The sequence below is a fragment of the Neodiprion lecontei genome, chromosome 4 (assembly GCF_021901455.1).
Source record: "Neodiprion lecontei isolate iyNeoLeco1 chromosome 4, iyNeoLeco1.1, whole genome shotgun sequence".
NCBI classification, from domain to species: Eukaryota; Metazoa; Arthropoda; class Insecta; order Hymenoptera; family Diprionidae; genus Neodiprion; species Neodiprion lecontei.
The window spans coordinates 15,527,182-15,552,099 of NC_060263.1; the positions used below are offsets into that span (position 1 = coordinate 15,527,182).

The 24,918-nt window shown below is 39.2% G+C and overlaps 1 protein-coding gene across 5 annotated transcripts in view; it reads left to right on the forward strand.

Moving 5' to 3' along the window:
* LOC107224310 (ecdysone-induced protein 74EF) overlaps positions 1-24,918 on the forward strand; it is a 123,704-nt gene that overhangs the window by 70,096 nt on the left and 28,690 nt on the right. Inside the window, exon 1 of one of the 5 annotated variants that reach the window (XM_015664317.2) lies at positions 9,605-10,895. The exons of the other annotated variants lie outside the window; for them this stretch is intronic. Coding sequence (XP_015519803.1) covers positions 10,601-10,895 — 295 coding nt within the window. The 5' untranslated portion in view covers positions 9,605-10,600. Of the gene's footprint in view, positions 1-9,604; positions 10,896-24,918 lie in introns of those variants that run through there. 5 annotated transcript variants of the gene reach the window in all.

Consider the following 24,918-nt stretch of genomic DNA (forward strand, 5'->3'; position numbering starts at 1 on the left):
GGATTCTCGTTGCAAACGATCGGCACCGCGCCGTTTCGCAAGTTCGAGATTCTCCACCGGGTTGTAATTTCGCTCTACGCCGTATAAGGCTGATTTTCTAACTTTCTCATCTCCCTCCTCGTCCGCAGTATTTTCCAAACGCACTTTAGTCGTCACGACACTCGGCAGTAACGAAATGAAGAATGAGACCAAAATAAAAAAAAAAAAATGGAAATAATCGAAAACCTGTTCGAAAAACAGATCATACGTGTCGGCCGATCCTCGTTCAATACATATCGTATGTAATAATGTGTATGCCTAACGTTGTTATTATTGTTATTATACACGACGGCTCGTACAGTATTTACGTATCCGTTTCACCTGATCGCCGATTAACGATCACATACGCATCAATCTTTTATTAAAGGTAATCATAGACTTTGCAACTCGTTGATTGTTTTACACTTTTCATTGTATTACGATACCTGTGCGCGTGTATGTATACACGCACATGCGTAGCCAGAGAGGAAAGTTCTTTGCGTTTCAAAGCGCGGCTTTCCATCAGATTTGTACATGTGTGTGTATATATATATGTATATATATATATATATATATATATATAATCGATGCCATTTATCCGACATCCGTAGGTATGGACATATTGTCATGTACGTAGTCTGAGGAACTAAGAATATGATATGAGAAATTGTGTACGTGTGTAGGTCTTGGGTTGTGTAATACATAGGCATTTTAGGCCGACTCGTTAATAATGACGTCACATTGTCCGCTATACATGTACACAGACGTTGATATATATTCACAGCTCGGCCTCTTATATATTACCTCATAACAGCGATTTTATTGCATCATCTTATACATACGTTGAATATATCATTAAAAAACCAATCAGTTGTATACGATGCGTTACAATGTATGTGTATAATAAAAGAGGTGAATCTGGAATTAGAAGTCGACGAAACGAGATGAATTAACAATTTTAGAAAAATCCGCTAAAGAGAAAAGAAAATAGAAAAAAAAAAAAAAATGAAAAAAATAAAAATACGACAATGAAGCGGGAAATCAGGAAAATTGAAATCGGCGTAGGTATGTGAAAAATTGATAGAAATATTCGGTACCAAAGTGCGCGCGACGCGTGTGTTAATTGGGGCAGGGGGTTGACTTTCGTTTCACTTGTTAAACGGAGAAAAGATCGTATACGGCTAACGTACGTGTCCGTCTAAGCAGCCGTCGAATAATTTGTAAAGTGGGGATTGCGGCGTGTTTTCTTTTCCCCTTTTCTTTGCGGTTTTACCGCGAGTTTATCTTCGCGCCGATGCACCGGCAGACTGCACCCACTGGCTGAAAACCGGCACGCCGCCGCGTTCTATCTAGGCCATGGCTAGCCGTATTACGTCCACACAGAGACTTGTAACGTAGAACGCACGTGCACCGGAGATCGGCGCGAAGGCGTCTCTGTGCTATTTACACTTTCTCGAATCGCGCTTATCCGCAACGCCGATGCCTTAACGATCGTCATCTACCGAACGTCTCACGGTACAAGTCCGTTCGGAGAGGTGGAAACGGTGCGGAAATATATGCCACCCGACCAAGGTTCGAAAGTGGGAGGATAACCATTCGAGGAGATTAACGGTGTTCATCTTTTCTAACAGTGAAAAATATCAAATTTATTCGCTACTGGTCAAGAAAAGATACTAAGGGAAGAAAAAATTTTATCAACGATATTGTTATTAGCGTTTAAAAAGCCAACCTGCAATTACGCGATAAAATATATACTCCATCGTTATCGTGGATCTGATTTTTTAGACTTGAAGACAATTCATTCGCAAATAAAATGATCGGCTACAAGATCATTGAAATTCTGCGAACGATAGGATTTTTTTTATCACAGAAATAATTCGGTGATGGGATCTCTTCAAAATCATGAATAATCGTGTTATTGATAATTGAAATTTATCACCATTTAATTTTGCTTTAGTGTCGATGGAATGTTGTTTCAATTAAATTCAATTTTGGTTGCACTTTCAAACCTCTGTTCTATCGTATTTCCGCCTGCACAGCTCTTTGACTTGATTATACGTTTGATGAATTTTTTAATATTAGAACAAAGCCAATAACACTTGTCAATTTAGTTGCTTACTTATCGTAGAAAACTGATTTCAAAATTATTTCACTGCCACAAAATCTGCAATTCTTTCAATTCTCATCAAGATTGTGCGTGCATAAATCACGATGCGTAACCTCGCAATTAGTCTTCGGTTTGGAAATTAAATATATCTTCGTACCATTCGGTATTAAAATGTTTTTCGATGAAATTTAGAATCCCATTACGAAACACTCAGTTTGAACCTTGTTCTTTTTTTTTTTCTCCATAGCCATTTTCCAACAATGAAAGAAAATGCGCGTTATGTGAAACCGAGAGTAGTTCATCGGTTAGATCCTGTGATAAAATTACACGTTCGATACTTTTTCTCCCCAGTATTTAATCGTTGACACGGTCGTGTAAATAAAAGTAAGACAAATGAAAAATTCGTCTTCGAAATGGGGGAAAGCCCCGTATATACATGTTTCGTCGTACACCACGTGTACAACGTATCTACCGCATTCCCTGCGCAATTATATCGGCTCACAATCAGCTCGCTTTTCTGCACCAACTCTGCGTCCATCGTAAGCACGCACGCCGGTGTTAACGAGTGACGTCACGCGACCCCTTAATCATCATCATCGTCACACGCCGTCCAATAACGCGCGCTAAAGTTAGCCTAGGTTGGATCTGTGATTACGATACAATATATGCATACATGGTATCTGTACAGTGCATACATACACGTATGTACACCACCTTGTATGCCACCCTTGAGGTGAGGATGATGTCTTGTGACGGAACGTTGTTGCGAGCACAGATTCCTATACCGGCATTTTGCCGACACTTAGCCAAGACAAATACCTTTTTTTAGAATTTTTAAGGACAGGGGATGTCTCCGCTCTGGTGGCCGATTTCATTGAAATCTTGCTCTACGAATATTGGTCCGAAACTCTTCTTGTTATGTCTACCCAATTAACTTCGGGTGAAGAAAAAAATAAATAAATAAAAAGTAAACGGTGCGAAGTCCGAATGCCACAAATCAGTGCAGTTGTACCAATTCATTTGTAATAACAAACCTCCGGCTGCATATCAAAGCTACATGTATGTATATACAACATATACACATATCTAACATATACGACACTCGATACCGATATACGTCCAGTAGTTTATTCTGTACCATATAGCAGTTATAACTAGGTACATATATATATATATACATATATATATTATACACAGGGAAACGCCGATCAGCAACTTACGTATGTATGAGATACATAGGTATATATATATATGTAAGTATGCAGTTGTATAGTGGCCGGCGTCCGAGACGCCTGCTGCGGCTGCTGCTGCAACGCCGGCGGGAAAGAAGAAGGAAAAGTGGCGGCTAACGAAGAGGGGGGTGGGGGGGGGGGCAAAAGCCGGTGCAGCGAACTCTCCAAGGACTGCCCCCCGCCGCACCCGCGCGACTCGGACTCTGACTTCCCCCTTTATATAGTTTCAAACCCGACTAAACGACGAACCAAGAACGAGAACGAAACGACGACGACGACTGCATATGCATTTGGTAGATTGCACTTCACGGATCTCACTGTATTTATTATTATACATACATATATGTGTACATATATTTGTATGTATATATATATATTAGACTGTTCAAAATAAATCGATAATTTTTTTTTTTTGCCTTACACAATCTTAAACTATACTTGGACATCAAAAAATAATCCTCGCGAAAGGAGGGGCCGGTCCTTCAAGATTTAGAGGTGTCTCATGGGACCCTTGTCTTTTTTATTTCGTTAATACGTGAATAATTAATTTGCATGGATGGAACAAACGTTTTTCTAGTCCTAAAATGATGAATATATTCCAAACTTATGTATAAGTACTGAGTATACTAGAAAAAACGATCTCGATAATCGCAGCAACCATTATCGGTCGATATATACGTCGATAAATGCAAAAAACAAAAAAAAGTACAAGAATCTCCGTAAAAACGAATTTTTTATTATCGTCAATAATCCGCAATGAATACATTCATGGATACGCTGTTACGATAATCATTTTCGGCTACAAAAAACTTGCATGAAATTGACATAAGTCATTTCATCAATCAAAAATCGAGGCGCCTATTTCAACAATGTGAATTGCCCCATGATTTCCTGGATGAGCCTCTCATACAATGGGAATCTACCGAAAGCTTTCAAACGTGCTTAATGGTTTTCTCACAAATGAAAGTAGTAAATGATTCAGCTGAACGTGGAGTAGCCCTTGTCGAGGAATATAATAATTTGTTAACTAAAAATGAGGAACAAAAACAATATTTGTTCGAAATAGTTCAAGACCATAGAAAAAAATACCCCAATTGCAATAAGTCAAGTTTTTTGTAGCCGAAAATGATTATCGTAACAGCGTATCAATGAATGTATTCATTGCGGATTATTGACGATAATAAAAAACCATTTTTACGGAGATTCTTGTACTATTTTTTGTTTTTTGCATTTCTCGACGTATACTATATCGACCGATAATGGTTGCTGCGACCATCAAGATCGTTTTTTCTAGTATATTCAGTATTTATACATAAGTTTGGAATATATTCAACATTTTAGGACAAGAATAACGTTTGTTCCATCCATGCAAATTAATTATTTACGTATTAACGAAATAAAAAAGACAAAGGTCCGATGAGACACCTCTAAATCTTGAAGGACCGGCCCCTCCTTTCGCGAGGATCATTTTTTGATGTCCAAGTATAGTTTAAGATTGTGTAAAGCAAAACAAAAAGTTATCGATTTATTTTGAAACAGTCTAATATATATATGTGCCTATAATGTTTATGCATGCATATGAAATAATGAAAAACGCATCCTGCGTCCGGTGTTACTATTAATACTACTATTATTATACTTGCGTACTGGATAATTCCCTACATGTCGGATTTGTTTGTTATTTCTCATTTGATTCCATTATTTTACCGCTCGGATAATTTATAATCGTACACAAACGTCGGACGAGATTTTAAATTTGAGAAAAAATGAAAAGAATTGTACATGGAGTAGAGTAAGAATATTGCATATTATTAATTAGAAATTTCTCGTAACGCGCGTGGTTATTATCAGTGTAGATATTTTATATGGTGCGATGTCTCTAACACAGGTGTAATAAACACACGACACGTATGTAGTGTAACTTGATAGTTTTATATCGTAAACCGTGGTGCAGGTATAATAAACGTGAGGATAATAAAAACGAACGATTGCTCATCATCGTCGTGTATGTTGTAACGATAAATAAATATAAATATATTCGTGTATTTACCTACGACGCAAAGGTTGTTATAATTATTTTGAAATATCGAAATCGGTATAGGTGTACGATGTATCTTTGTATCTACATATTATAGGCTTAATCTTCCGGTTTTTTCAATTATTACATCCGAAACACAGCGCACTGCTTCCGTTCACGTAAATATTAGAAATACAATGATCGTCGATAATCGATCGTTGTATGATTATATCGATTTTGTGCATAGTGTAAGGAAAGGACGTGATTATATAAGTATAGAAAAGAAGAAAAACCTAGTGTAACCACTGGGAAAATTATAAATAATAGTATAAAGTATACCTAATAATTCTTCGCAAATTTCCTCTCACGTGGCCTTGTTCGTCACTTATTATTATACTTGTAACATTCTATGCAAATATTCGCGTGACAGATAAATATTTCCGCCTTGGCACGGTTATGGTGTACAACTTACTGTACATACTTACGCATAACAAGTATACGGTCTACACGTGCGCGTATATCAGTTACTGTTGTTATAAACAGCAATAATAACAACAATAATAATATATAAATATTTACAGAAGCTTAATTACCACCACCGCAACAACAGGAATGATAACAACACTAAGTTGTAAACGTAGTAATTACCAAATTGTTAGTTTTTGCGCACATGCCGCAAATCCTATTTTCTATCCTACTACCTCCTGTCAAAATCTACAAAGTAGTAGTCAAGTCGTTGTATATGAAATTTTCTTCGATACTCGCTGGATAACCACCTTGCACAGCCGCCATGGACTGACGCGCTCTCTTTATTATTACCATAGGCCAAGAAAGAAATAATATGAATGTATATGATATAATTTTAGAAGAAAAGGGAAGGGGAGAGAAAGATCAGAGAAACCACGTTGTTGTTCGTCTGAGGAAAAGTTTTAAGCGTTAGTCGCGGCCTGAATCGTCGGCTAATGTATCCGAGATGGTTGCAATAACAATAATAATAACAACAACAACAACAATAATAATGATACTAAAACGAGACCTATTTTTAGAGGATTTTGAGTGCGCGGAGTTTTGGGATTATATTTATGAATTATCGCATTGTAGCTACGCGGTAACATGTCGCGTAATCGAATCGTATTTGTCGTCCGATCGAATAATTCTTGTTGCGGTATGCGGTAAACTGATAAAACTCCCGGCGGAGAGAGAAATTGGAGAGACGGAGAGAGCGACAAGCCTGCAGATACGCACGTTACGCCTAGAATTGCAGTGACTGCGTCTTTTCCTTCGCCTCTCTCAGTCATGCCGCTGCACTTTCTTCCTCGTTCCATATAACCACTGCCCGTGGTGTACGACACTGTACACAACTCTTTGTAAACGCATGTTCGTACGTGAGTAAGAATACGCGAAATTGTAGAAATGGCTGCAATTTTACCCGCGACATTTATAAACATTTCTTATGTATATATCAGGTTCAAATTTTGCAATTTTCTCCAATTTTTGTTCATTATTTTTCACCGTTTCTTCCTTTGCTTGTTTCGTTCTTTCCAACAGAGTTTATAATCGGTGTAATATCTACGAATCGTTGATGTATAAAAGTTTCCTTTCACATGCAGGATATGATCTATTGTTTTGGTGTTTCTGTAATATAGGATATAAATTGTACGTGTATTATTGTTTAATTGACGATGGGATTTCTGTAACGTTTTTGTACACTCATAACTTATTATACTTGACGCTTATACGTGACTGTGGCGACTGAAGACATCATCTTACGTTCGTACCCCGCGTGTTTCCAGGTTCTGATAAGAAATACCAGGTTTTCTATCTCCATGCGGTATATACGTGTATGTGTGTATATATATATATATTTCGTAAGATTTGCGATTCTCGCAGACGATGAAGTCGTCTGGTAAACGAGGTGAAACAAACCGCGCGTGGCTCATATTGTATTTATTATATGTATGCCTCTACATATAATAAATACATATGTATAGATATTATACGAAACTGGAAAAAAGCAAAACATTTAGACAAACATACGCGTAATTATATGTATAATATATATTTGTAAATGTGGGTAGAAATGAATATAGAAGAAGGCGGTGGTGTGTCGATTAACTTTTAATCAACTTTTTTTCTGCGAGTTGTTGAAAACTAATTTTTCAGTGACAAGATAGCCGGGAAATTCCCCTCTATGGATTTTTCGCCACGGTTCGTTTCGCGTACAAGGTACACGTATTACTATTACGCACATATTAGTGCATCATCATAGTATCAAAGACCGCCGATTTTGCAATAAGATTGTAAAAATTTCGCGCGTGCAGTTATACGCGAGTCGAGCTCCGATTTTTTTGCACGTTATAAAGTTGTTGCTCCACAACCGGATTCCGTGAGCTTGAAATTATCGATCCGTGTAATGGCGAGCCGAAAGCCTTTAAAGCTGTATAGACGGTGCTTTGTAGACGTATAGGTATATGGAACTTGTACTTTATGTGTGCATTATCATGTTGACCCCCCCCCCCCCCCCCTCTCCAAATAAAAAGAAAAAACTAGTCGCGGTGAACCAAGTCTTTCAAAAGTATAGCTACACGAAGCCAATCAATCACATGGTTACATCTAGCAAAAAAGATCATCGCGTATGAAAAAAAAAAATTGTTAAAACACCAGGTTTTAACGCTATACGTAAACACATGATTATAACAAACAATAGGCGGTATTATGTTGTTTTGAAATAATTGTGTTTTTTAAAAATTCGCCCTGCTCGATTATCATAAGCATACGGGGGTCGTTTTATTAGCAAAGAAATTCACTGCAAATCGTTGTAAGTTGATAGATTTTGGATAAGAATAATGACTGAATGTTGCCGAATCGTAAGTTTGTCGATCGTAAATTACGCAGCGATCGTACAAAAGAAATGAAAATTTTGAACAAAACGAACAGTGTATTGGATTCAATTACATATCGGGTGATTTTTGGTGATAAAAAAAAAAAAAAAATAAAAAATAAAAATAAACGAAAAAGAAAAACAAAAATCAGTCGAACAATGTAATTTCTCTTGGCGCGTGATAACAACGAGGTGTTTGTATCTAAAATTCAACGTTTTCAACTCATGTTCTCGGTAAAAGCTAGTGTTTGTGGGTATATTATAATACAAGGGTGAAACTCGGTGTGTTTTCAAAGAAACCAACGTGTCGTTTCGCGTTTCGTTATGAATTTCGGCCGGACTGTACAAAAGCCGGAAATATCCTTCGGCCGATCCGCCGTAACCTAGTTTTATTTCGGTTATCGTAATCGGCGTAATCCTGGTACGGATCTCGGTATGCTCGATATCAAACATACATCGGCGGGCATCGAAACAACGACGAGATAGCAAACCGCACACCGCAATCCATCATATCATAGTCTATGCCGATAGGGGATACAAATCCGTCACGCACGCATCGCGTCTGTACACCGTGGCTGAGGGCGCGATTCGCGGCGGCAGGAGGGAGGGAAGGCGCGCGGGAGGGGGCGGGGTGCGGGGCGGGGGTAGAGAGAGGAGGGAGGAGGGGCCGGTTGTCCTATCCCAATAGACGGAAAATAGCTTCCTTTCAATTGGAACGGGCGATGTTGCGGTAGGGTAAGCATCGCTTTTCGTCTCTAGGTGCCTACTGTCTAGCCGGTCGGGCGGTGGGGGGCGCGAAGAGCGCCGGAGACGCCCGAACCGTTCGACTCTTGGTTTCGCATCGTCTATGGCGCGCGGCGCAAGCCTAGCGGGCCGAACCGACCCGGAGTCCCAGGTCGCGACTCAGTCAGTGTGCCACCGGCAACCGCTTCGCAAGGATTCAGAGATATACGCACGGAGTAGGAACGGACGGCGGAAAGAGCGAATCGCAACGCACGGTTGGACACGTTTTAATTTTTACGCGAAACAATTCTCGCTGCACTCGCGATTCTTCCTTACCTACGAAACGGAGGCCGATCGATCGATTCGAGTATAAACCCGCCCTCCCCTTGTGATCGGTTTCTTAATCGTTGTTGCTTCGTTTCAATCTCGGTCGATCCCAGAAGCGCTCAGTTCGTTCTTACCGGTTCAATTGTACCGAGAAAGGGGAAGGAAAATTGATAAAAACACTGTGATCTGTGTACGCGGATGTTGAGGTTAATAGAAATCACGGTCGAATCGAGATAAACGGTGGGGCGGGGGGCGGCGGCGGTGGGGTCTGGGGGGGGGGGCGGGAGAGAAAGATATAGTTTTGTGCATGTGTTGTTGCTGTTGGTGTTGATGTTGTTGGTGGGTTTTTATGTTACCGTAATAATATCGCTGTTGTCGATCGAGGACGACGGATTATTGAAGGAGTTAAAAGTGAAATTGTTGAAATTATACAGCGAGAGATTATACTAGTCATCTCGTTGTTGTTGTTGTTTGTTTGTTTATTATTTGGCCGCGGTCCCGGCGAAGGCAAATACGGCGAATAACACAAACACCGAAAGTACGGAAAACGCCGCCCACGTGACGAGGAATATTTCACACCGTCGACGTACCAACGTGGAAAAATCGAGATAAACGGGTCGGAGGTGTCCACGTGCTGCTGCGACAGTCAAACAAGTGTCACATAGATATACATATCGACCAAGTTTCGATGAGATTTTTTTTGAAGAAAAACAACAATAACTACAACGACTAACCAAAACGAAAAGACAAGCGAAGTGTTGTGAGATATCAGTGTCACTTATACGCACAATACATTATCAACGAACCTACAAATTTTTGTCAAGAAAAGAAGATTGTAACACTTGAAAGATCGAAAAGATACATATGCGTACATATATTAATATATGTATATAACAAGTTTCATCTTTCGAATCGTTTCCCGATCGTCATGCGACGTTGTTTCTATCTCGTCAATCGTCCAAATGTGTGTGCGGATGTGTGTGCAGCGGGTGTGCGGTAAGGTAGATAGATAGATAGGTAGATATATACAGATATATATATATATACATATACGTAAATAGATAGACAAAAGACAGGTACAAGTAATTGGTCCATTATAAGCGCCAGAAACGGTAAGCAAGGAAGAGGAGAGTGTTGTGACCGAGGAAGAAAATGAATCGCGCGTTAAGCGGTGAATAGAGGGGGGAAAGAAGAAGAGAAGAGAAAAGAAACGGAGGAGGGAAAGAAAAGGAAAGGAGAGGAGATCGCGGGCGGGAGATTATCCGGTGACTTTTTGCGAGAGAAGCATCGCCGCAATGCTCGAGGACCAGCCGCTCGACCTGAGCGTCAGGGTTGGCGACTATCCGGAGTTCGAAAACGAGCAGGAGTCGGCCGACCTATTCGAACCGGAAGTCAAAGACGTCGACGAACCGGCCGCCCTTAGACTTCAGGGCAATGTCGCCGAGTATTCGTCTCAGGGCGAAAGGACCTGCTCCGAGGACTCGGATGATTCCTGCTCGGACAATAACCAGAAGAACTCTACCGGCACCAGGTCGAGGTCCAGGCCTCCCGGCACGAAACCCTACAAGAAGAACCTCATGAGGCGATACCGTGAGTCACGATCTTTCGCATTGATTTCACTCCCCCAAAAATTATAATTAAAATAAAGATAAAGAGAAAAACGAATGCACGGCGTTAACGTTTTTCTTTTTCTCTCTTTCTTTCTTTCTTTTTTTATCTTTCTTTATCTTTTACCATATCTCATCGCGGAATTCGAAGAAAGGTGGTAATTATTCGTCGGTATTGTCGTTTTGCGAACAAAAATTTAACCGTTCGTCGTCATTGAGAGGAAAGGATGGAATTTAATTGCTTGATTCGTTTGCGTATGTATGAAACGCAAGCATGTAAGGAGGGTGTAGGAGGGACGTGTCGTCAGTTCGTGAATTTGTCGTATCAAAAATTGAAGAGAGTAACCGAAACCGATCATATTGAAAAACTTTCTTTAGCTTTCTTCAGGTTGGCTTCGGCGAGGTAGTTTTGTGTAGGAAAAGAAATAGGTAGGGGGAGGATCGAGAGTCGGGTCTAATTTGGATAAGATAAAACGTGACACGCGTTTTTTAATCTTTCTCTACCCCCCCACCGTTTTTAGCCCCCCCCCATTCACACCCTCTGCTGCGTGTACAATAGGAGATGATGATTATTATACGAAGTAAGGAGGAAGAAACGAAGAAAAAGAATGAAGCGCAATCACGTTCACAACATGATTATTATTGTTGTTATTATTATCATTATTATCAATATTATTATTAGTATTAATATATAACATCGTGAGATCACGAAACTGTGCCGAAATTGTTTAGCGGGGAGATTTAGACGCTTTGTGTGTGTATAAATAATGATTCCTACGCTTTTCGCATTGTCGCTACAAACACCGTTGTGTAATATAATACGTATTATAATGTACGTACAATAGTACGCGAATGGAAGCGAGGGCTCGGGGATTGATTAGTTTTTTTTTTTATTTTTCTCATCGTAATCTCGTACAACCTTTCACAACATAAAGATGACATACCTATACGTAACATAATAATGTACATGCATACCGCAGCAACAGTTTGACGTTTATAATGTAAGGTTTACAGAAAATATAAATTGATACTCACGCGTGTTACGTACGTACGTATGTATGTATGATGTATGTATGCACGAATGCCGCAGCCATTGGGCTGAACGAGTAAGAGCGTGCGAGTTAAAGCGGGCAGAAAGCGAGGATGTAATTTCGGAGATAAAAATATTACGCAAGGCACCTTGCGAAGGTCGAGAGACCCAATACCAGTACCAGCAATACGCTGTGTACGCGGGGAGAGAGAAAGAGAGAAAGAAAGAAAGAAAGAGAGGGAGGGAGGATCGTACATGTTACGATACCTATTAATACATACGTGCATATACATGTGTATATGTATATACATGTACATATATACACGAGGAAAAACGAGTCGAAATGATCCGTGAAGGTAGAAAAATGACGGAAGAACGGAGTAAGAGAGAGAGAGAGAGAGAGAGAGAGAGAGAGAGAAAGAGAGAAAAATGTTCCACCGAACCGATTAGATCAAGGATTCTCTCTCTCTCGCTCTCTCATCCTCCTTCTATCTATCCATCTCTATCATCTTTGTCATATTCTATTTTCCATTATATACAGTATATGTAATGTATAAAATACACGTTCGTTGTTTTTTTATTCGCTCGTTGCGTACAATCTGTATTTTATCTTGTTTGTCGCGGATCGTCGCCGCGTTCACTTCTCGTCAAGTCCTTCATTTGCTATCTCTGTCTCTCTCGTCTCTCTCTCTCTCTATCTTCCTCCCTTCTCCCATTCCTCCCTCCCTCATCGTTATTTCTCTTTCTCTGGAAATCGAATATCACACATATCGTATTATACATAGAGACACGCACGGCACCCGCATTTATATTCAGCTGATAAATCTTGCGACATTGCAGGGTTTGACCTGCCTCAACCCCGCTAAAATTAAAAATCTTTTTTCGTCTTCGACATCTATCTCGAAGATCCCTGTTGCCGGTCGGCCACTGCTAAACGCCACGTATCATATGCGTGTATAAAGAGTTCGACGTCTAGCGAAAGATTGATTGATTGATGTAGTTTATTTAGCTTCAGTAGCTACATTGTAGGTTACAACTCTGAAGTATAATTTATATTAAGGTTCTTAATCTATAACGTTTTTTTTCACTATTATTTATTTACTACTATCCCGACTCTCTCTCTCTCTCTCTCGCTACTTTTGATGTACGGCACTAATGCTCTTCTAAACCTTTGTAGTATTCCAGGGTGGCCACCCGTCTGGAAAACCGGGAAAACCGGGAAATGTCAGGGAATATCGTATGTCAGGGAAATGTCAGGGAATTTTTTGGTTGGTCAGGGACTTTTTTTCTTCGCTCCGCACTTATTCCTGTATACTCTACCAGTCTCTCTTCGACGTTTAAGCCTTTCGATTTTTTTTTACACCCCTTTCCTTTTCGTATTATTCTTCCGCTACGCGTGGACCTCCCAAGAAGAACGACAATGAGAATACAAAAAAGAAACGGAAATAGTGCGACGGTCAGTTGACGGAGAAAGGGGGTGAAAGTGCGGGCGGGACGAGCGAGGGACAAAATCCGGAAAACCGTGGGTCGTCGGCCACTTTTCACTTTTCCTAATTCCCGTCGAAAGCGGAATGGCCAATTTCGGGGTGAGAAGTCAAGGCTGCGGCAACCAGACCTGCTGTGTATATGTATCACACACACACACACACACACACATTTCACCCGCAAGAAAATTGGACGGACGAAACCATAGCTGTGTACCTACTTGACAATGCACACTATTGTGTGTGTGTGTGTTTGTCTCGTGTATGTCAGTTGCATGCATGGTTGGGAGTTCACACATTTTAGCGCAACAGTGCGAGAAAAAAGCGCTTTACGGATTGAGAGAAAGAAAGAGGGTGGAGAAAGTTTCGAGCGAATTTTAATCTTTCGAGGAGGTTAAGGGAATAGAAAATTCGTAAAAGTTTTCACCTAGCCATTTTCCTATTCAGTCACACCGTAAACTATTTATACTGTGATACGCATACCTACTTATAATGTACACGTGAAACGAATTTTTTTATTTTTTCTTTCTTCAAAGGTCTCTTCCCCCATAACGTGTATGAATGTGTATATATATATATATATGTGTAGGTATCTATGCATATGTAAAAGCATATGAGATTAAACCTTTAATATGGATAGAAACGAAGTTATTTTTTTTTTGGCAGTAAAAATTGTTGTTTCTCCACTTTACGGGATCCAATTAACTTGTACTTCATTTTACCCATCTTCGTACGTCGATTATGTGATTATTATATCTTATGAAATTCTCGCTTCTTTTACACCGAAGTTCCGTTACAGGGTATGAAAATTAAAATTTCTTCGAAAAACTACTTTGCAATTAATTTTTGAAAATATTAATTTTTTTTTTGTTTTTTTTTTTCAATTTTGCTACGACGCGTTTGATACTCAAAAATTTTAAGAACCTTGTTTACTTTTTTTTCCATTCATCGTAATTTTTAATTCACGTTACTCTTTCATTCGTTCGGTTTTAAAATTTTTTATTCTTATAATAAAAAATTAAATCACCGTCGCAAGATTAAATTATACACTTACGTAACGTCAAGGGAAAGATGAAATTGGACGATGATTTCAGTACCGGAAATCGCTGCAGTTGGTGGGACGCAGTTGAAAGTTCTTGGTCGTTACCTCGTGTGTTGATAATACTTGTGCATGCAGGTGAAGGTGTGTGCATATACTGCATATACATACGATATAAGCTTAATGCAACTCTGAATATATAATGCGCGTCTGTATGGTTTTATATATATATATATGCGTATATACATATGTATCTATTTATTTGTATATGGAAGGAAAAGGGGGAAACCGAGCTGGAAGTCAGACGGTAGCCGCCTGTCGTAAATGAGCGAAAGAAAGAAAGAAAGAAAGAAAGAAAGAAAGAAAGAAAGAAAGAAAGAAAGAATGAAAGGGTTGGGCGTAGATGCATAGAAAATTGGGCGGCATAGATCGCGTCTCTCGGTCCGTCTGCGCGGAAGGACCCAAAACGGTACCTTGACCTTTTTTTCTCTTTCCCTTTCGGTTTTTTTTTTTTTTTATCATTTATATTTATTTTTTCCCTCTCACTAGAAAAGATCAAGAGAAAACTGTATATATCTGTATATATTATATACCTATATACCTATGTATTACACATTGCAAGTTGAGCTTTTCGATTGTATCTTTGCGTATGTATTATGTTCACGTACACAGGTAATCTTATGTACATTATTTATTTAGTTATTCATCCGAGTCTGTCGTTTCCTTTTTCTTCTTCATTCTTTTTTCTTAATAGACTTGTAGTATTCGATTTCCTCACCTTGTCTTTTCTTTTCATTCACTCCGTACTTTCTTCGCACTCTTTAATTCATCTCTGTTTGTTATTTACGTCGTCGTCCGCGATGTTCGTCAAAGACCGTTTACCTCTTTGGCAATGCGAAGAAGGCGGCGGCGGCGGCGGCACGCGTTGTTATTTTACGATTGTCTGGTCTCATTTTCGACTCCCCTCGTTCTCTTTGTCACCTTTTCTCGATATCGTTATCACCGCATTGCACCGCCGTCTCGGAAAACACTTGTGTAAATTTTTTTTGCCAATATTTTTACCCACCTTGCGCACGTGGTGAAAAACTTTTCGATCACACTCGAGTCGACCCCGTTTGCCAAAGCAATATACCTGTGTGTAATTATCGGAAAAGCGAATCGAGGAAGAGTAATGCTAGAGGTGAAGAAACGTTGAAAATATAATTAACTTACAATTATCTGCAGTTTAAAGTCAAAATAATGCCTACGATGTACGTACATACGTATGCACGGAGAGACTCTCTAAAGTGTTCATCGCCAGCTCAGACATTCACACGTCGCGCGGTTACCGGTTAACTTTTACTTTTTATTTACATAATTATACACACACGCTTATAATACCAACAACCTGTCCTTTTTGCCTATTTATTTACTTTGTTTGCATACGTGTATACGTTGCATGTACGTAGTATGCAGATACGATATGACATGTCGAGGTTTCGATTGTATTATATACATGTCGTTTTAACTCTGTCGCAGATGTACGATTTTTTTATTTATTTTTTTCTCTTACCACAATGTTTTGGCTCCTTTTCGCCGCAGTCTTACAAGTCCTGTATAATTACACCCGTCGTGGTGATTACGATAAGACAAAGTTTATTGAACGAATCGCGAAGGATGAGGAAAAGAAATACTCGTCGCGATAAACGGTCTTGTGATCGTCGTTGTTGTTGTTGTTGTTATATAATAATATGTATAGTGTTTGAATTAGACTCGCAGCAACGAGGAAGGATTTGACGAGAATAATAGCAACGATAAACTTATTTCTTCGTTTTTAAACCGTAGGTATGTGGAATCTATGCACTTCCGAGTATCCGCATAGGTATATTATAATATGGCCATAAACCAAAGTTCCTTCTCCCCTGTTTTCCCATCTTTTCCAACCAACCACGTCGACGTCTAAGAGACTTATTTAAATAACTAATGATTCGGAGAATGATCGCGGCGTTTTACCTCATTACGATTCAGGATATTATCCCGGCGCGGAAGGAAGGACTCGCTTCCTGTCCCTCCCTCCTCTTTACGATTCTCTCTCACCGTCCGTCGTGTATACAGTCGTATATGCATACGCATTCATGTATACATATACGTATACACACATCCTCGCATCCTTTGACGACAAGTATGAATTCCTTGTTCGTCCGCTTCGATTTTCGCGAATCTTACTCATTTTCTTTTTACCCTCTTCGAAGTTACTTTACCTTCTTCTTCGCTTCTTCAATTATTATCGATACGTTTATACTTATTCTCGCACTTTGATTGTAATTTCAATAACTGTACCGTAACGCAATTGCAGTATTATCGTTTCAACAACGTATATATACACACACATACGTACATGCAGTTTAATTTGCCTCACAATCAGAGGGAAAAATCTAGGGTAGCCCGTCCTTGTGCCTCGTTCGGTTTGTAGAGCATTGGCACGGACGCGTTTATACATCGTGTGTACAACATCGCCAGGTCAGTCGATCTATGTGCCTTGTACACACACGCACGCATCTATCCATACATATGGATACTTATATGCTGTAACCCAGTGAATCGTTTATCAACGAATGACAACAAAAAAAAAATCTTTTTCAATAATTTGGCAAAGAGCAAGAGAGGATAAAATTCTTCAATGCAGCAGCAGCAGCAGCAGCAGCGACGCGTTGCGTGTGAGGTCGTAATACACGTTTATAAAATACCTATCCACCTACCTCCCTCTATATTTCGTCTCGTCGCGTCGCTTCTCTCGTCGTGCAGTGAGGAGGAAGACCCGGACGCGCTCGATGCGCGAGCCCTGACCTACATTGTCGGCAAGCCGTACGTACGTGGTGGATAACATACGGGTGTGTATATAACGCATGGAGACACGGTCATCAATCTACCTACCTTATGGCCAATGACTGGTGTCGCCATTCGTTTACACGCTGTTATCACTCGGCGGTATATACATAGGTGTAGGTATATTACGCGTGTGTATATATACAATTTAGGGTGGGCCAAAAAATCGACTATTTTTTTTTTTTTCTTTTTTTTCACTTCATACTCCGAAAACTTGGTTGGTAGAGAACCTCAAGAACATTCTCTCCGAGTATGAGCTCTTAATTTTAATAGGAAGGTCCTCCGCTTCGCAGTTTTCTATTTTTTTCTTACGGCGAGGAAGAAAAATACACATCTCGGTATCTACTATTTATAAAAAAAAAAAAATGGTCTCGTATTTTCGTGGGAAATTGAATCCTCTGCAAAAAAGGTCTCTTACAATTTTTCTGTATACCTCACTGTTCAGAAGTTATTGAAGGCTAAAGTTTGATCATTTTGAGGTAGATGTCTTTTTTTTTTTTTATGAATTTTATAACTCTTCAACAAAAAGTCATTATAATACGCGCAACTCATGGTTGTGTCGGAAATTTACTGCTGTAAAATAATGGTCTGTCATGATTAGTCGATTAAATTAACCGTTCAGAAGATATTCACCGTCAAACTTAAATGCACACTATTTTTAATAGTTTTTTGTTAATCGTTCAAACAATACCAATTTAATTAATGAGTTTCGGGGAAATTTATACAAATTTTAAGCTATTCTTAAAGGAACGATATAATTAGATGAAATCGAATATCTGTGTGTATATTATTACGGTTTCCCCATCCGAATATGCATGTATGTAGTTAATTAATGAAAATGAAGATCTGATGTTCACTGACAACGTACGTCTTTTGGGATCAACGAGTATCGTTCTGGATTCCTGAAACGGACTTTAAAAACGTCACACGTCTCCTTGTACTTTTGTCCTAAAATAAACCGCCCCAGTCTTTTTCAATTCTCCCGATCATTTATTTCGCCCGTTTACTCTACATACAGACCTGTATAATATGTATTTTTATGATTTTCATCCCTTACGGGGGTAAAAAGACGCGACGGTACCTGAAAAACTAGAAAAAAAAAAAAAAACTCCGATAAAACGGGATAAAAGAGAAAAAAAATTAAACAAAAAAAAGCAATCCCCATGATGATCCATCTGCGGGGCGGAGGGGGGGTTGCCAGGTTGGAATCCGAAGCATCTCTCTCGCTCTTCGTTGTAATATAATATAATGCCCCAGGCCCCCCCCCCCCGCCCCTTTTTTTTTGCTCCTAATCTTACATTATTATACCTGCTGCAGCGATCCTTTCGTTGGTTTTTCTCCTTCTCGCATACCGTTAGAAAAAAGATTTCCATCAATCCATCCACTCACGCACACACACGTAAATATAACGGGGTTAGGATGCGTTTTATACATATATATTATATATATATATATATAGAGATATATATTCCCTCTTCAGACCACCTTGCTGACGCTGTTCGACCAGGATAACCAGCTCCTAGGGATTCCAACTATGTTGCTGATGTGCTCGGTATAAGGGATGCCGAGGGGGCGAAAAAAGGCATAACGGTACCACAGCTCCGACCCTCGGGATAATTTTTTTTGCCCTTGACGTTCGCCTTATTCGTAGGATGATGACGATGCCGATGCAGTGCAGGGGGTCCGTCCGATAGATCTTCTTCTATCCTTGACGATACGCCAAAAGGGTTGAACGCTCTCTGTCGTCACCAGAAATTGGAAACAGCGGTTTTCATAATCGATCCTACACTCGATAAGAGTTTTCGGTTTTCTCTTCGCCGCTACGGTCATACCGTTTTGTGAAGGTTGAAAAATGATTTCATTATTATTGTTGTAACCGAACACAATACGGTTTGATTGTAATTTATGCTACGTGAATAAAGTCCTGTATTAAACGACGACAAAGAAATATCCCATTTGTGAATGCTCTGAATGCCGATTGTCGTAGAAAGATGCCTGGTGCCCCTCCCGATAACTGCTCATCTTACTTCTGTTGCGAGAAAGGATTTTTGACGCGTTACAGAATGTATTTTGCCACTTGAAAGGAAAAAAAAAAAAAAAAAAATGATGCAACGTATTATTTGTTAGCGGTAATCACTTGGCGAGCCTCATGATTTTGTAAATTTGACTAATCTTTTAATTTCTCTAAAATTGTACGAAGCGATTCACTTGAATCTACCAGACGTTATTCGATATTTTCATGATACATACCACGAAAAAAGTATTATTTCATTGAATTGACGAAATTAAAATCAAGATTTCGTATTTATAAGTATATTTTTAATTATTTTTATTCATTTTGGTATTTACAAGAAAACATCGCGTTCCCGCTAGAAAATTTTCTACAAAATGCGTCAACAAATTGATTTTTTCAAGAAAAGCAAAAACGTTTTCTTCAAGTGTACACGTAGTTACCTTTACTGTAGATAGTTTCTCCTCCGCGTAAATTTCACCGCTATACTCAACACCTCTAATCGTTCATCGACGTTGTCGCAAAGACGAGCAACGACACGAATTCCTTGTCTATCATTTCCTTATCAATTTTTTTCCCAAAATTTTCTCCCACTCTTTGAATATCGGTTAGCGATGAGTTATTATTTCAACCCGAAATTTTCAAACGTTCGAATTACGATCGCGCTGTACTTGCAAGCGTGCGGGATGGCTTACAGTGAACGTTTTTCACCCGAAACTGATATTTCCGTTTTAAACCTACTACCTAGCTGCCTTTGTAACTGTGCATATGCTCTTTGAAGCGCATGTGTGATCGGTATATAATATTTTACAATATATAGGCACTGCCGTTTCTCCTCACCCGATGATTTCCATTGAAAACGATGCTTACGATATTTTCTGGGTCAGGGCTGCAACGGTGCCGCAAACTTGTCCGCCCTCCTTTTCATCCCTGCACTTTTCTTTTCCTTTCTTCGTCTTCTTCTTTTTCTTTTTTCTTTTTTTTTTCCCCCTTTTTTTCTTCCTTTTTCTCTTCATTCCCATTATTCTCATTCTCATTCTTGTACGTTCTATTTTCTATTGAAACGCCGCTAACACACGTATCGTAGCCTCCTCCGACGTTTCTTCTTTTACAATAACAATAATAACATCCATGAATATATTAGATTTCGACAATATTTTATTGCATACTAACAACCGCTCGACACAAACATCTTTACGCGAAACTCTAACGCGCTGATGGATGTTTGGCTCAACGCAAGCGTGTGTGTGTGGAGGTTGGGTAGTAGAGTGTGTAGGAGACGTATCACTCTCGATTTCGAAGCGCAAAAGTGGGTCATACGACGCCGCTTCGCGCCTGCACTCCACGTATGCGTTCTACTCGACGTATTCTTTGCTGTCGGTGTGTTTGAACGACTCCCTTCCCTTCCTCCTCATCCTCCTCCACCTCCTCTTCTTCTTGTTACTCTCATTCTTCTCATTCCTCCTACCGTCAACATTTTTTGCCAGAAATTAAAAGTATATACGGATTGTTGTTCGTATAATTACAATACGCGGGGTGAACGTGGAGAGATGTTGAGGATATAATTCGTCTATAATCAATTGCAAGTGTGCGTTTTTTTTTTTTTATTCGGTTATTTATATCCTTTTATATGTTAACTTCATCGATAACAATAATTTCGCCGATATACGATGTACACCGAGCACAATCGATTATATGCCAATTTTGCGATTTTTCACAACTCGGGAGGTTGTTGTGAATTCCGGTCCGCATTGTCATCGTAAAATAAATGCTCGTTCATCCTTGTGTTGCCGTCGTTGACCAACCGACAACGCGACGTTATGCGTCACATAGAAAGAGAGAGCGCACTCCGTGCCTGTCCAAGACTAAAGTAATTATGCAATCGAATTTTATTATACACGCCCAGGTCGTATGTTCTCACTTTGTGTGCCGCTATTTGCTGCGAGCGTTGCGAGAAAGTCGAGTCGACCGAATCGCCGAAATGCCTGACCTTACTTCACACACCTCCGGTATTACGCATGTGCGATACATGCTCCATGTGTGCGCTTGTGTCGTATAATTATCCTACATGCGTGAAACTTTTAGCAATATTGACGAAACACGCGCTATATGCGACATGAGAATAATTGTAATATGGAGAAATTTTTTGTAATTTTTATTTTTATTTTCAATAAGCGTTACTGCGATAGACGAAAGATTCAAAAAATTGTACTAGAATTTGAACATGTTTTATCGGTATTTACATTCTTCCCTACATTTTTGAAAGTATGCTTTTTTGTTTTTTATATTCTACTTGGAAACTATGGAACACGATAGTGTAGAAGAATAGGAGCGGTTCTTATCTTCTCTAATTTTACCTCAATTGGGTCTCGTCATGGCGTCTTTTAACAACTTCTTGCTCTCGAAATCGTCTGTAATGAGAATTGCGAGTTATAAGTATACGTATGTGTCGGTGGAATTATTATTGTATTCATACGTACGTGCATGTATAAAACAAAGACCATGTGTCGTTGCGTTTTACCTGTCGGTAATACACGTACCTACCATACCGTCTGTCCCTTCTTTATATAAATTACACTGCGCATGATATAAAATGCTTTCCCGTTACTCTCATGCATTAAACACCATATAAACTAGAACGTCGATAGTTTCTCTTATAATCGGTAAGTTTTCTATTATACCTAAATACATACGTACATATCCACCTACCCAGGCCTATTACTACTAGGTACATACGAACTTCGAAACGTGGCGTTAAAGATTTTCTAACGCTTTTCCATCCCCTCCCCATTCGAATCATGCTTCTTTATCTTCAAAGAATTTACAGTTAATATTCATTAATGTCTTCACACTTCCGGCTAAATTTTTCCGTACGCTACATTCTATGCACTCGGCGATGGCTCGAACGTCGGCTGCGTTAGCGCCAGACATATATATATATATATAAGATATATAGTAAGCCGGAAGTGGGCAGGCATTCACCCTTTGAGTCATAGTGGTAGGTAATATTACCGTCTATTTTATATCCATATTTTGTATGCTTAGAGAACTTTGATAACATGTTTCTTTACGATTTTTTTTTTTTTTTGCTATTTCAGACAGTCTATATACCAATAGGGTTTCAATATTTGAGAGTAATTATTGCGATATAATGTAAATTATTGTTGTTGGGAATGAATTGATTGAGAAAACTCGTGAAAATTGAAGGAATAATTAATTTTCGAGAAATATACCCCTCTGCACTTGTTATACATGTTTTACAAATATTATAAGCTTTCGGGGTCGCTGATTACGAATCTAAAATCAGAATTTGAAAATTCGTAATAGCGAATCCAATCGAAATCGGAGCGATCACGAAAACCCTTGCGTAAAGTTTTTTCACCGTATTCGATGGAATTTGAAATCTTGATTTTTCAAAATCTGATCTCAGATTCGTAATAAGCAACCCCGAAAACGACAAAATTCTATCTTATTATAAAAGTTGACTCGGCACAACAATGTGCGACCGAAAGGGTTATCGAATATTACCGAACATGTGTTCGCGGTGTGAAAAGCGATTAAAAAAAAAAAAACCCAAAAAATCGGAAACCTATAACAGCGGTTCAGTTTCAATTTCGAACCTCGATTAAAATCACATCTACACGCAACAACGTACGAGTTGGAGGTTTATCGAAGATTGAAATTTTTCCCGAGTACAGTCTGTAAAACACAGGAACGGCGTCCCCCTTGTAACAACTTTTCCGTCAATATAAATATGTAATTTATGCACAGGTACGTATCTTTTGTCTAGTCGGCGCTCGAAGCGGAAGTTCGTAAAAATACAGGGTGTATAAAAATTCGTCGGTTGACGGCGGGGTTCGCGGGGTTGGGGGTGGGGGTGGAAGCGACGACGACTCGACTCGGCGTTTCGGTCGATGCGACTAGACGTGCCCTCCTTCACCTCGTCCTTTCTCCTGCGCGCGAGCCGGCGGCGTGATTCAAGGTCGGCCAAGGTCAGCCCTTTCCTACCTACCCTTGGTTGCGTCGCGTCGCGTTGCGTCGCGTTGCGTTGCTCGTTCGTTTGTTCGTTATTCCTATCTTTCCGCTCATCCTATTTGTATGAATAGGTATGCATACATACAAACATGTATAATATATAATATATATATACATATAATAAGCGAAACTATCCTCGACAGATGCAAAACAACTATTTATTAGATTCGATTAAACGCATGTAGGTAATAAAATTGATCTTTATATTCGGTTCGGTATTTGTCGTACGTTAGATTACATACTAATAATTTTATTGATCGACGGTGGGAGTCAAATCGAAGAGTGAAAAGTTGAAGAAATTTCAGAAAATGGAATTCCGGTATGCACGCGTATTGTTCGAGATTATAAATAATCAGAGATAAAAACGAAACGAGATGAAATGAAATGAAATGAAATTAAACGAAACTAAATGAAATGAAAACCCGGGTATCGCAACACCCGTTTTTCGCTCGCGTTGGTCATGTTGTCGTTATACTCACCGAGTGCTAGGGGGTTGTTGCCAGGCAGGTATTCCGTGCTCGTGTATACGTACGTATATACATATACATACACGTGTTCATATATAGATATAAACATAGTTATATACTCGTACGTACATCCGCACGCTATGTACAAGCGATCTGTCTGCTGCCTGCCGACTGCCGGCTTGGTTTGGTTTGCCTTGATTGCCCCCGGATACAGAGCCCAAAGCTTTCATGTCACCCGGCAACGGCGACGTTTCCTTTCCTTTCCTTTCTTTTCCTTTCCTTGCCTTACCTTTCGTCTGGTTAGTTTTTTGGAAAAATAATTACACGTGTTACCGCTGGTGCATTTGTCGATTTATAATAATATCTTACTATTGTTATAGGTAAAACCGTAACACGGTTAATCGATGTACGATAATTTTCTTACAAGCTGTATCAAGAGTAGCTAGTGCTTTTAGTGTTTGGAGAAACTTTGAAGGAAAGAAAATAGAAAATAGAATATAGGTTGAAGGAAAACTGTGGTATATTGTAATTACTCTCGTCACGTTTAAACTTGATGTTTATTAGCGCGGTTAATGTACATGCCTGTTATACGTATATAGTTGAATGGTTCTGTTTTCTTGTAGAAATTTTCGAATATAATACATGTAGTAAACAAGTGCACTGTTCACACTCGCGAACGAAAAAGTATTCTCTTGATTCTGTAACAGCAACAAATGAGCGTTGTAAATATATTATAGTTTGATTTTTTTTTTTTTAATTAATTTTTTTTCTATTCCCTCTATGTCCTTAAAATTCATCAAGGAACATCGCGAATAACGTGTACCAAAATCCTTGGTACAATATCGATGGGGTTAAAGAATGTGGCAACTCATGTGGTTAATAAATTATTGTATACACTTGTAATAAGGTTCGCGAGCAAAGTATCAACGGATATAGAAAAAACAATTGACGTTTATTCGCGAGCGTAAATCGAAGATTTTCATAAACGGATAGAGAGAATGAGAGAAAAAGAGGAAAAACCGCGCGTGTCGATATAAAATGTACGTAAAGTCTATGTTGGGCCGGTTGGCTAGGC